Source organism: Onychomys torridus, chromosome 7 (genome assembly GCF_903995425.1).
Source record: "Onychomys torridus chromosome 7, mOncTor1.1, whole genome shotgun sequence".
Classification (NCBI taxonomy): Eukaryota; Metazoa; Chordata; class Mammalia; order Rodentia; family Cricetidae; genus Onychomys; species Onychomys torridus.
In genome coordinates, this window is record NC_050449.1 from 91,711,745 (window position 1) to 91,726,187 (window position 14,443).

At 45.3% G+C, this 14,443-nt stretch overlaps 1 protein-coding gene across 1 annotated transcript in view; it reads right to left on the minus strand.

Moving 5' to 3' along the window:
* Positions 1 to 11,720, minus strand: part of LOC118587642 (coxsackievirus and adenovirus receptor-like) — a 51,172-nt gene extending 39,452 nt beyond the window's left edge. Inside the window, exon 1 of the mRNA XM_036193645.1 lies at positions 11,678 to 11,720. Within this exon, the coding sequence (XP_036049538.1) occupies positions 11,678 to 11,720 (43 nt within the window). The remainder of the gene's footprint in view (positions 1 to 11,677) is intronic.
* Between the last annotated feature and the right edge of the window lie 2,723 nt (positions 11,721 to 14,443).

Here is a 14,443-nt window from a genome sequence, read left to right on the forward strand (position 1 = left end):
AGACAGGTACTTGGTTCCCTGTGTAATGTCTGTGAGATTTCTTTCCAAATACTACCCAATGCAATTCATGCAGCAAACCAGAATGATGTATATTTTTAAAGATTTATTTATTTTTAGTTTACATTTATGAGCGTTTTGCCTGCATTATATCTGTAACCATCTGCATGCACTACCCATGGGGCAAAAAGAGGGTGTTGGAGCCCTTGAAACTAGTGTTTCAGATGATCATTAGCCACCAGCATGTAGGTGGTAAGAACTGAACCCTGATCTTCTGGAAAAGCAGTCAGTGCTCTTAAATGCAGAGTCATCTCTTCAGCCTCACTTCAGTGATATTTTAACTCACAAGTGGCTCATGGGTTCAAATGTGGTTTAAAATGAAATGAAACATCAATCATCTTATCATTTTATTCCAACTTGTATTCAGAGTGTGGTAGAGTATGCAGCAACAATGAAGCCTCCAGTATTTGCGGGATGCAGTTCAGTGCTCGGCACTGAGATTATATCAACAACAAACAGCCATGTCCCAGGCTAGCAGCAACTGAAATAACAGTTGCTGGCTTCCGCTCCCTTTTATCTCCCTTTTCAAGTCACTTGGACCTAAAGAGCTTCTTTCCCGCCCGCCCAGCCTGTCTTGCATTTGTGCATCAAAGTCACAAGAGTTCAGGCAGGAGTAGTGTTTGGCCCTTCATGTCACTTCCCACTGAGGCCCGAGCAAAGCCTGTTTCTGCTCCCCAAAGGAGCAGGACTAAAGATGAAAAGAAGCCAGAGGGAAGAGATTTGGAAGCCAGGCTGGGAAGTGACCTCATTTCTTTAATTAGGTTTTGCAACTTAAGCTGTTTGTTGGTCTAAAGAATCTTTGGTGACCTCCTTCCTTCTGTGAGCCTTAAATTATAGGAATTTAGAGCCCACAAAGCTTTATATAAGAATTCCATTTTTTTTTTTAATTTTTATTTTTGGAGTGAGGAAAATCTTAGAGAAAAGTAGAAAAGAAGCACAAAATCAGTGAAGAATAAACAAAATTTCACTTAAAAGTCTAAGTTAGAAAGTCATCATTGGCACCCATCTGGCAAAACCACAGTAATAATCATTTCAGGAAGCTGTTGGAAATAGGCAAGTACAGAGGTCAGTCACGTTCTACAGATAATAATAAGTGTGCACTTTTTAATTACAGAGGAGAGCCAGTGACTTCCCATTGGAGAATCCTGACAGACAGCACCTAAGTCTGAGATCAAAACCACCTGAATCAGGGCAAGTCCCTCCAGAACATGTCTTGGTCACGAAGACACAGCAGGGCTTCCTGGTGAGTTAGCCAAGTGCAGAGTCCAGCTATAGAAATGGAGGAATCGTAAATGCGATAAAGTAAAAGACAGCAATCTGGAAAGGCTGCACCCCGTGATTTCAACTCTAAGACGATCTGCAGAAGGTCAAACTCGAAGGAGAGTGGAAGGATCAGTGGCTGCCAGCGGTTAGCAGGGAGGGTCTGGAACAGGAGCAGGGCAGTAAAAGCCTTCCGTGGAAATGGTGACTACTTGTTAAGATAGGTTGATCCAAACCCATAGGATACTTGGCATCAATAGTGAACCCTAATACGATATGTGGTCTTGGGGTGGTCCTCAGGCATTGAGAACGGTGCATTACTCCTCCAGGGATGCTGTGCATATGTGGGGGCAGAGGCTGCAAATGGGCCCTCTATACTCTGCTCAATTTTCCTGTAAAGCTAAAACTACTCTAAAAAAGTAAGGTCTACTGAAGGGGGAGGGACTTCCATATAAGATGGCAGCTGAGATGCTGCCTCCCTGTGACCCTGATAAAGAAAAGAAGGTCTGGAGAGATGGCTCAGAGGTTAAGAGCACTGACTGCTCTTCCAGAGGTCCTGAGTTCAATTCCCAGCAACCACATGGTGGCTCACAACCATCTGTAATGAGATCTGGCGCCCTCTTCTGGCCTGCAGTCATACATGCTGTATATATAATAAATAAACAAACAAACAAACAAATAAATAAATAAATAAATAAATCTTTCAAAAAAAGAAAGAAAGAAAAGAAAAGAGCAGACCCTGTTCCAAAGAGGAAGAGATTCTGAATCACACAAAGGCAGATACAGAGCAGATGAAGAGTACCAATGAAAAGATGGGTTGGCTCCACAGAGAAGCCAAGCTGAGCTGCTGCTCAGTTGCCTGGTCCAGGAAGGGGAAGCAGAAGCCTCATTCAAAAAGTCAGCCAGGTATCCTGGGGAGGAGAGACTGACAGGCCTGCCCTCCAGGCCAGCTCACAGGCCTCAGAATTCCCAAATGAAGTCACCAGGTTTGGTGAGACAGTGGTTCCTCTGGCAGATGGGTTGGTCATGGAAAGGGATCCTATCTTGCTGCTCTGTATGATGTGGCAAGCAGTGGACAAATATCATCTTGGGAGGGAGCCTATTGTGTATAACTGGCAACCTTCCTAAAATTAGTCTAGCATTGCCCAGTGTGAGAGACAACCCTGGTGTCAGATGTGAAGAGTGGAAGGATTGGACATGGAGGCAAGAGTCTCGGATCAGGCTGTGGTTTGTATAGGGAGAGGCTACCCTGCCCTTGGTGGCAAGGAACAGACTTCATCAACTGGGAATGACTTAGAGTTTGGTGGTCCCAAGCATGGAGTCAACAGATGGACTAGTCAGTTATCTGTGGCTCACTGCTGTACAGCCTGAGAACCATGAGGTTCCAGCCCACGACTTTGCTGTCCACAGCTGCAGCCCTCAGCAGGAAAAGCAACAGGTAGGGGGTTGAAAATGGTCTTCTGCCGTATGGATCTCTGTGCTGTGGTTGTGTCTCCCATCCCAATGGACTTAGGAAACACTCCTCAGCTAAAACAGCCACCTCAGAATGGAGGTGGAGAGGCAGTACCTGCCCAGTCCACAGACTAAAAAGCTAAATGTGGCCATGTGGAAGCCCCTGGGGTATGAAGAGGGGAAGCCCCTAAAGAGGAGACAGCTGTGACCGGCAGGGGATACTTGGCCACATGTTTGGAGTCACTCCACCCCCATGCAGATAACTGGCAGTCTGCAATTTTCAGGGACCCCAAAGAAGCTGCTCCAATACCTCATGTTTTTGTTTTTGTTGCTGTTTGTTGTTTGTTTTGCCTTTTTATGATTTAATTATTTTTATTTTACACGTATGGGTGTTTTGCTTGCATGTTTGTCTGTGTACCATGTGCATGCAATGCCACATGGAGGCCAGAAGAGAGCACCGGATTCTCCTGGAGTTACAGACCAGGTGGGAGCTAGGATTCAAACCTGGGTCCTTTGGAAGAGCAGCCACACTCCACACCACTGAGCCATCTCTCCAGCTCTCCCATTTCTTTGTTTTTAACTACACTTTTAGTAGTATTTTCACTTTACTGAATTAAAAATCTTTTATGCTTTTATCTTCTATTATTCCTCATATATTCATCTAATCGTTTATCAATTTTTACATTATTGGGAAGTCTTTTTCCCTTTTTATTCTTTCAACTATACTTTTAGTATTTTTTTTTTACTGGTATTTATCTATTTAGATTTTTGTTCTTATTGCTTGTGAAACAGGATCTCATGTAGGGTCACCTCAAACTCCTGATGTAGCTGAAGATAATCTTGAGCGGAGCAGATGAACAATGGATGAACTTTTCCTTGTTCCAAGAAAGGAAAGACAAAGGAATGGTTTGAACATTGTTGTGTAACAGTTTCCTCTGCCACAGAAACATTCCATTCCACAGGGAAGCTCCTCAAACCTGAAGAAAAACAACTCAAAATAGCTGCAGGAAGTCCCTGAAACTGACCTGATTTGGTAGGTTCCTCCCTCTCAGAGTAAGCAATAAAGTTGCTAAGAGTCATTCTCAGACAAGCCAAGTTGCAAAGAAGACAGAGACAAGGCCAGCGGCCTCAAAGAAGCCCAAACCAGCTGAGCTGCCAGGAAGAGATTTAGACTAGAGTCACTTTGTGAGCTGTCACCCATGCTGGGGTGGACTTTGGTTATACAGTTATCTTTGAGTCATTTCTAAGTAACTCCAATAAAACTCATGGTTCACCCTGGTCTGTCATGGGCTATTTGGGGTAAGTAGACATGTGTGTACTGTCTTCCCAGGAAAAAAATTGTCACACAACACATGTTTTCACTCATTCTAATGTACACTAAAGTTCCCAGGAAAAAGCCACACCCATGTGAAAGTCATTTTTTTTTCCTTTCTTTTCTTTCTTTTTTTTTTTGTGGGGATTGGGGGATTGGAGATGAGGTTTCTCTTTGTAGCCGTGGCTATCCTGGAACTTGCTCTGTGATAGGATTCCTAGCCATGCCTCCATGACCATGCATGTGCTGGCAAAACGATTAGTCATCCCAGGCCCTTACATCCCACATAATCCGTGCACTGCATGGCCACATAATTTGCCAGCAGAGCGATCACGCAAGCTCCATAAGCCCACATGCACATGTGCAGGAGGAACCTATGAACAAGCAGGTTCCATCTATTCCTCTTCCTGCACAGTCATTCCATTCCCATAGGCCTATCACATCCTTTCTGTCTCCCTCCCCTAATAAACTCTTCTGTTTTGTTGTACCTTGTGGCTTTTCTGGCATGGTTAACAGTGCCGCTTAATGAATAACATTGTGATGCCTAATAAACAACCCTCTGTAGGCCAGGCTGGCCTTGAACTCACAGAAATCCACACCTGGCTTCAAAGAGTCTTTAAGAGTCTAGTCATGGATTAGAATTTCTGTGATTGTAGTCAGTTGGAATGTCCATTTTCTCCTTGCTCCACACCCTCCATTCGAAACCTAAAGTTATCTTGGAATGTCTTAAGATAATGCCCTTCATAGCGATTCATTGCTCACTTGTGTCTAAGTCAACATCCCCTTGGTCATCAAACTAAACCTTTGGAATGTGCTAATAGAGCATTAGCTTCTACTAACCCCAAAGCTAAGAATGTCATCAGAGAACATCTTAGACTGACACCACTTTGCTATTCCCCTACCCAATCTTCCTACCAGTGTGTTTGAAAAAGGCTTTCATTTATTGGTTTCTTTAGGTTTGCATCTGTAAAAGTTCATGTAGTGAGAGGTCTAAATTTTCCCCATTTTACAATAGGATCTAGGTTTCAGTTTTTTAAGAGCAAACAAGTTGTTTTTTGTTTTTTTGTTTTTTCCAGCAGAAGACCACTGGTCAACATCACCCCTGATGGCAGAGACGAGGAGGGAAGCACATACGAGGCCTGAGCCAGCCCCCACAGTATCACAAGACAGTGCCCAAAAAGGACAGTTGCCCCTGAATCAGGTCTTGACTTGCCCCAGTATGCCCAAAGACGAAAAAACTAAAACCTCAGCCAATCAAAAATATACTAGTGTAACTGCTGCTTGCTTGACCAATTGTTTAAGATGACCTAACTGTTCCTGAAATCCCCCTAGCTGTGCTTAAAAGAAGCCAGCAGGTTCCTCTCAGGGGCACCACCATTTTGTGCAGGTGAACAAGCCACCCCACATATGCTGGTAAATAAATGCTTTATTTTGCTCTTACATACTATTGAGTCTGGGGTCTTCCTTCAGTGTTTTCTCAGATCCCTACAGTAACAGCTTTGGTTATTATGACATGAGGCACTGTCAAGGTGGAGTGAGCAGCGGCTAAAGGGACCATTGTTGTCTTAGTTAGAGTTTCTATTGCTGTTAAGAGACACCATGACCAACTCTTATAAATGAAAACATTTACGTGGGTAGCTTATAGTTCAGAGGTCCAGTTCATTATCATCATGGTGAGACATGGTGGTCAGCAGGCAGACATGATGCTGGAGAGGTCGCTGAGAGTTCTGCATCTTACACAGGCAACAGGAAGTGAACTGAGACACAGGGTGTGGCTTGAGCATATCTGAGACCTCAAAGTCTGCCTCCACAGTGACATTCTTCCTCCAACAAGGCCACACCCACTCCAACAAAGACATACCTCTAATAGTGCCACTCCTTTTAGAGGCCATTTTCTTTCAAATCACCACAATTGTGGAAGAAGGACTCTTGTGGGGTGAGAGAGGGCACTGGGATCACTTCCCTGTGATTGGCACTATACCATTTATTGTGTCTTGAGCAGTTTTTCTGAGAGGGGTTTTCCTATGCAGGTGATTGACAGACATAGTTGGATGAACTCTACAGTGAAGGGACAATACTGTGACTTTACCCTTTACCGGAACACCTCTGACCCCGACAGGCAATAGCCTTGTGATCTTTGGGGCAGTTTAGAAAGTCAAGTCTCAGCTGGGCAGTAGTGCCACACACCTTTAACCCCAGCATTCTGGAGACAGAGGCAGGTGGATCTCTGTGAGTTCGAGGCCTGCCTGGCCTACAAAGTGAGTTCTAGGACAGTCAGGACTGGTACACAGAGACACCCTGTCTCAAAAAACAAAAGCCAAACTAAACCAAACAAACAAAAGAGTCAAGTCTCAGAAGGGGCCATGGCACGTAGGTCCAGTTTTTCTGAGGGGCAAGCAGAGTCATGGCATTTCATTCAGTCCTGGTTCTTGAAGACTCTGATTACGAGGGAGGAGTTAGTCCCCAGTGACCTTCAAACCTGGTGAAAGTCATTATGAAACAAGGGAAACAAAGCTCACACGTCTAAAGAGTGGAGGACGAAAGTGGCATGAAGCACAAGTGAATGCAAGCACAGACGAGAAGTCCCTGCTGTCCTAAAACTGCAACTGCACGGGTTAAATCTAGAAGGACGGGCGAATCAAAAGGGGCAACAGTGATGAAGAAGTAAGCCACACGTGGGGAAGCACCTGCGGGATGTTCTGGCCCTTCCTGACTCTCGGTTGCCTCCATTCAAGAGCCCTCTGACTGTTTCCCAAAGCAAGTCTTTCTGGTCGCCACGCCCTCTCTGTCCCCACAGGCAGTATTAACTCTTCTCTCCGTATTTCATCAGAATTAATTCAGTGGGATCCCAAGGACCACGGATCAAAAGGGGAGACCAGATCACACCACATTTCCTCCATTATAGGAAATTATTTACAGGTCCCACCCTTAAGCATTGGGACTTTACTCCCTCACAAGGACTGGGTGCTTAGCTCTGGAGCATGTGTCCAGCCTTCTCCACACCGGACCCAAGTGCAAGCAGAGCGAGGGAGGGTGCACAGAGAAGAGTGAGTCAAATTCAGGCCATCCATAGGTCCAGAAAAACTCACCCACTGCACTAAAATACGTGAACAAGAAAGAGCCACCGTGGCATTTTGACAGCAGCAAAGGACTGCAGGGAAGGTGTCCATGGACACCAGAACCTGGAACTCACTTGTCTTGGAGTCAAAGAACAGAAATCCATACAGCTACACGTGTGAATCAACTACCAGCCCACTGCCTGAACAAACTTGCAACCCTGAAAATGGAAACCGCACAAAGGCCTGCTGCACAGCCCTGTACACAAAGGCCTGCTGCACAGCCCTGTAGACGCCAGACATTAGCACAAGCCTGCCTTGTCAGAAATCAGAAGCATTAGGACAGGCCTGGAAGGAGCCGGCCTCTGAGACGTGCATTCTGCTCTATTTCCTGGTCTGGGAGGGAGGTTCTTAGATGTGTTGGCTCACTTTGTGATGATGCTCTGACCTGGACCCTAAGACACCTCTGAACTGTGTGCTGTTCTGTGTATGACTGCTGTATTTCAACTCCAAGTTGTCAGGATTTTTTTGTTGTTGGTTTCTGTTTTCTCGAGACAGGGTCTCATTAGATAGCCCAAGCTGGCTCCAAATTCATGATATTCCTGCCTCAGTTTTTCCAGTGTTGGAATTATGGGTATATGCAACCAAACCCAACTAAAAAGTTCTTTTTAAGCATACTTTTTGCTGTGGGATGTCTTTCTGTATACTGTGAATATATACGGCTTCCATTGGATAATAAATAAAGCTGCATTGGTCTATGGCAGGGCAGGAAGGAGCCAGGCAGGAAAATCCAAAAGAGACAGTGAGAGAAGGAAGGCAGGTGGGGAGATGCCAGCCACCACCCAAGGAACAACAAAATGCCAGCAGACTGCTAATGCCACGGGCACAGGGCAACATATAGATTAATAGGAATGGATTAATTTAAGATGAAAGAGCTAGCTAGCAAGAAGCTGAAGCCATAGACCATACAGTTTGTAATTAATATAAGCCCCTGAGTGATTATTTTAAAAGTGGCTGCAGGACCTTGGGGCTGGGCAGGACCAAGAAACTTCCAGCTACAACTTTTTTTTTTTTTTTTTTTTTTTTTTAATGTATTTATTTTTGTGGTCCTGAAGAGTGAACCCACCCAGACCCTCACACATACTGGGCAAGTGTTCTACCACATTCTACATAAGTGTAGACTCTTTAAAAAGCTGAAGGAGAAATGGGACATGGCTCCACAGCAGGTAAAGTGCCTGCCAGGTGAGTTGAGGACCTACATTTGCATCTGCAGTAACCATACCTTTAAAGCCAGTAAGGCCCAGGAGCATAATGGAAACAACAAGTGTTCTTGCATGGCCCCCTGCCTTGCTCTGTCTGGTAGCACAGCTGGGTCAGTATCTGATTCCTCACTCTGGACTAAAGCCTTGCCCACAGGACTGCAAAGATTTCTCCAATCACCATTACAATGTCTGATCCACAAATATGTATCATATTATTTTTTGGGGGGGAGGGTGGTTCTGAGACACGGATTTTCTGTGTAGTTTTGGTGCCTGTCCCGAATCTCGCTCTTACGTATATGAATACTCTATCTGCATGCATGCCTTTATGCCAGAAGAGGGCATCAGATCCCACTAAAGATGGTTCTGAGTCACCATGTGGCTGCTGGGAATTAAACTCAGGACCTCTGGAAGAGCAACCAGTGCTCTTAAACACTGAGCCAGCTCACCAGACCCATATCATATACTTTTAGCCCCAAATTTCTTCTATCAGGACTATGGTTGTTTACAAAAAATTTAAATACATAATTCATAAACTAGGATGAGGGAAATGTAAATTATAATGGAAAAAGTTAAGAGATTTAAAAATGTGCATATAGATCTTGTACAAGTATTTTCTGAATTGGATCATGACCCAAGCTTTCTGTCCTCTCCTCACAGACACACTCTTCCTGGAGAACCACAAAACTTCAATCCCAATTAAAGTTATTTTCATCATGGGCCTAGAGAGATGGTTCCCAGTGTAAGATTAAGAGGACCTGGGTTCAGGTCCCAGCATCTACATGAAGGCTTAAAACCTTCTGAAACTACAGTTCCAGGGGATCTGATGCCCTCTTCTAGCTTCAGTGGGCACCAGGCACACACATGGTGCACAGACATATATGCAGGCAAAACACCCACACACATAAAATAACAATTAAAAAACGCTCATCCTTCTTCTCAATAAAAATGGTATGTTTCTACCCACTCCCAGGAACTCAACATGCAGATGCCAACTTGAGATTCCTCTGGCAAAACAAGTGGAATTGCTCACCTTTTCTTCAACTTTAGAAAATAATACGAGTCACTCCACTAGGCACTAGTAATCTAGTCTCTGGGGAGGCTGAAACAGGAAGATCAAGTTCAAGGCCAGTCTGGCTGCTTAGTGAGACAAAGACTCAGTGACCATCATGGGAGATGGGGCAGAAAGATGGTGAGCCGAAGGGCCTCAGGAAGTCTGCTGTGAGATTGTGCCTTCTAGCCATGCCAGAAAAGTGACAGCCCCCAAGTCTCAACAACATGGCTGCCTAAGGAAGACCTGCACAATTTCAACTCCAGTTGACATCTCGACACAGATGGGGGAAATCTCACAGGACCCCACCCTAGATGAAGAGCTTCAAGCAGTTAACTACTCGGGGAGAGGGGAATTAGTCTGCCCAAGGAATGAGCTCCCTGATTGCTTATCCAATACCAAATGGTCACCCCTGAAACATAAACATGCAGGCAATATTGAATGGACTCAGCAGGCTGTATTTACGTTTATTCATTGACCTGTATACCTAATAAGAGTGATTAAAGAGGAGGCGGTTCATGGATTTGGGAGAGAGCAGGGGACATGGGACGGAAAGGGGGAAGGAGAAGGAGAAGGAGAAGGAAAAGGAGAAGGATGGGGGCATATTGTAATTGTATCTTGTTTAAAATTTTAAAAGGGGATACATGTGACAGAAAATGAAAAGCTGGAAACAAACTTTCCTTACTTTCTTTTTTTATCCTTTAAATCACTTCATGTAATTCCCAGGACTTAGTAGTTAATCTATAAATAAATATTTATTGAATACAGTTAAAATAGAAAACAAAAAGGGGGGAGGGCTGGAAATGCAACTAAGTGGCAGAGTATTTCATAGCATGTTCAGGGCCCTTGATTCAGTCCCCAGGAAAGAAGAAAGGGAGGGAGGGAGGGAGGAAGGAAACATTCCCCAAATCTTAAAAGAGATATGGACATCACGGTATCTGAGGTATTTAGACCCCCCCCCCCCCCCCAACACACACACAGAAATGACGAGAAAAGAACCCTGGAGTTATCCTAGAGTTGAATGTCAAGAGTTCAGATAAATGACAGAATGCTGAAAGCTGGGGAAGGCAAGGCCATGATGTTCGGAGCCATTCAAGGTGACAGGCTATAGAGGCGGGAAGTGTGATTCCAGATATTATTGTAGGTGACTCACCGCCTTCCACGTTTCTGCTTTAGATAGCTCTAAACTATTTTTTTCCCAGAGAACGCAGTGTTTTTCAACCCCAGCTTGACTGTGAATGGACCAGGTGAACTGGTAATTGTCCCTTTATCTTTTCAGGAAACATTTCTGGAAATTTCAGCCAAGCTTAAAATGTATCCAGAAGGTGGGAGCAGCCATGTAGACTCAGATAACGAAGAGGCTTGGTAACAGAGCACTGGCTCATGGGTAATGCTCATATCTGTGGCATCCAGGAGTGCAATAAAGATTTTAATGGAAGCAGAATCATTCCCATAGAAAGGCTGTCAGAACTCAGAACATAATAACAGGGGCTCTCTATGTAACCCAGGTTGTCCACAGATTCACCATCCTCCTGCCTCAGCTTAAGTGCAGGGATTACAGGCATACATCATACAGGTGATTGATCCTTTTATTTTTAACCCCCACCCCCACCCCCGCCACTTCCCCACTGCAAGAGAGGACATAGGAACACAATGTATTTTGGTGTATCCTTTAGGAATCACCAAGTTGTTCAGTCTTCTCTAAAAAATGCCATCAGCCAATGCATTATGGACTTGAAGCAGCGAGCAGAGTCCCCCTTTGCATTCTACTCTGGGCCTGCAAGAGACAGCACCACTTTCTTCTGGTTTTGCCTTTTAGTTAGCAGTCTGGACAGTGGCTGGCCTCTAAACCTAAGAGCATTTCCATTCAGTGCCTCTCTCTTAAGGTAGCCGGAACCATCCAAGACTCAGAGCAGCTGGCTGTCCAGTGAATAAGGACTTCCGTCAGTCAGTCCACACATGGCCAAGCATTTGAAATCCCTAGATAGACACCAAGGAGAGACTGAGAGTCTAACATGACACAAGGCAAGAATAAGTCACATTCTGCACCATGAGCGACAGTGCTCTGGGAAGAGCTAAGAGGCTAACTTACATACCCAATCTGAGTTCCATTCCCAGCTCTTCCATCCTGCACCCAAGCAGCCCCCTGGAGAGGCTCCCTACACTCCCAGCTTCTGTCCTTTCCCAGACCTTCGCTGGTGGCCCTAGGGAGGCCCTGGCCTCTACTCACCTACAACTCCGCACAGGAGCAGGAAGCCCAGCAGAAACACCATGGTAGCTGTCCAGTGGGTGGCAGTGACAGGAACTCAGCTGTCGCTCTGGGTCCCCAGCTTCCCTTGCATCTAGGCTATCTATCCACTGGCACCAGGATTACCCTATCCAACAGGACAGGTGCATCTGGCCCCTGTGCCAGCTCCGCCCCAAAGCGAGGTTACTGGGGCAACCTGGCACGGGCTCAGGGTTAAGGGGAAATTCCCAGGTCTGCTTTGGAGCTGGGTTCCCTGACCTCGCCCATTCAGTTGTTCAGAGCTTGTGCCCCTCGCCCTCTCATGGCCCCTGCCTTCCCTCCAGGAACCGAATGTCACCCACATTACCTGCCCCAGTAAGTCGACCGGGTAGACATCTCCAGTCATTTGTCCTCCCTCACTGGGGTTCTAGGAGGTGACAGAATTGGGCAGGGGCATTAGCAGTCTTAATGAGGCGGGTGAGATGAAGACGACTGTGTCTTTTCTCTGGTAAGGATCCCAAACGTGCAGGTGGGACTTGGGAATTTTATTCTATAGTGAAGTTGGTCAACACGAATTAGTGATTTAAACATTGGGGTAGGCAGGGATGGGGTAGGTAGGTATTGGGTAGGGAGTAGTGTGGGAGGTGTGAGTACTCAAAGATCTTGCAGTAAGATAGGTCCCTCAGTGTCTCTTCTGTCATTCTGCTGTTCATTCTAGGTTGCTCTTCCTGGGCAGTGGCCACTGCAGAGAAATTCAGGGCTGCACCAGGAGAAGAAGCAGCAGCTGTGATGTAGTAGGAAGACTTGGGATAGGAGTGGCCACCATCTGGGGGTTATTTAGAAATGGCCCTGACATGAAAATCACACACACACACACACAAACGAGAGAGAGAGAGAGAGAGAGAGAGAGAGAGAGAGAGAGAGAGAGAGAGAGAGAGAGTGAGTTTTCTGCCTGGCACATAGCAAGTAATTAAAGTAATATATTGGAAAATGCTTTTTATTGGGCCAGAAAGCACAGGGGAAATTGATCAGAAAGATTAATAATTCAGCTGCAATACTGGCTGCATAGTAAGATTATGGGGAGAACACTTTATTTAAAGACCAATGGCACAGCCACACTCCAGGACATTCTAATTTAACATGTGTAGAATCCTGCTGACTTAAGGTGAGTCCAAATACAGACAGAAGATATGATGAATCTAGGGAACCACCTCTAAGCCGAGGAAACAAGACTCCTACCCGATTCTCAATACAGGTGCTCAGTCTTTGGAATTCAAATCTTCATCTCCTCACATTTTATGAAGTAGGAAAAGATGAAGCACTGAAGTCATTCACTTGTTTAGTGACGATTGTTGTGGTGTTCTGTCTTACTCTGAACACTCTGAGAGCAGAAAGTAACATTAGGCGGAGATGGGGAAGTGGAGATCAGCCACGTGACCTTGAGGTAGGTGCTCTAAGATGCAGTAACAGAGAAGACATTGCTGCAGAGGAACCTAAGGGTTGGGGAAGTCCTGTTCTCCCACATGGGGTGGCTTCTCAACTCAAATCTAAATCTTTCAGGTATGAGCAATTGTCTATTCCAGTTTACTTACTAAGAGGGTAATAAAACTACATTATTCCGACTTCAGTTGGTGGTATAGGAGGGTATGATTTTCTCCTCGTGCCTTCTACTTCTGTGATAAAACACCATGACCAAAAGTAACTTGGAGGAGGAAAGAGTTTATTTCAGCTTATAGTTCCACATCACAGTCCATCTGTGGAACACTGAAGGAAGTCAGGGCAGGAACTCAAGGCAGGAACCTGGAGGCAGGAACTGAAGCAGAAGCCATGGAGGGGTGTTGCTTGCTCAGTTTACTTTCTCGTAGCAGCCAGGACTACTATCCCAGGGGTGGTACCCACCCACATGATCCAGGCCTGTCCACAACAATAACTAACTAAGGAGACACCCTACTGGCCTGCAGCCTACAGCCAATCTTACAGAGGCATTTTCCAAGAATGCCAAGTAACCTACTGGCAGAGATTGAGGCACAAGTACCTGAGTTTAAGTATGCCCCAAGGGATCAAAACATGAGCTGGTTGAGGTAGACGTAGAAACAACTCTAAGACTTATTTTAAGAGGACGTGCTGAACCACAGGAGACTATGTGACGTTATCAGTGTCTCAGTCACTGAAGGGAATAGGAACTAGCTTGTGGCAGGAATACAAACATTTCTGAAAATTAAATTAGAAAATACTAGAAATCATTTCTACTTAGTGGTTTGTTTGGAGTTGAGGTCTCGTGTAGCTCGAGCTGCCCTCAAATTCACTGTCACTGAGAATGGTCTGAGTTCCTGATTCTCTGGAGTGCTGGGATTACAGACACCTATCTGAATAAATTGCGAAGAGACACAGTAACACATACACCCTAGGACAAAGAATAATCACTGTCCACAATGTGGCTTCTTGGCTCTCTGCAGGGTGGTGCTTCCTGGCAATCTCACGATAGCCTGATATCTCCCAATACTTTCACCAAGATCTCAAAGCTAATCTGAAGGAGTCTGGGCCTTTGGCTCAGAGGCGGAGAGAAAATGTGTTTTGTAAGAAGCTTGTGGAATACAGCTTGCTCAGAGTCAAGGCCTTGGCTAGTCAGTCCTTGTTCAAGCAGATGTTTGTACAGTATAGAGTGCTAACTCATCTGGAGGGTAGCTAGCTTTCTGCCTTCCTCTTCTCAGCCAGAGACGAGCAATTCGACAAGCATGGATGGAGTGTCTGTCATTATCTATTTACTGA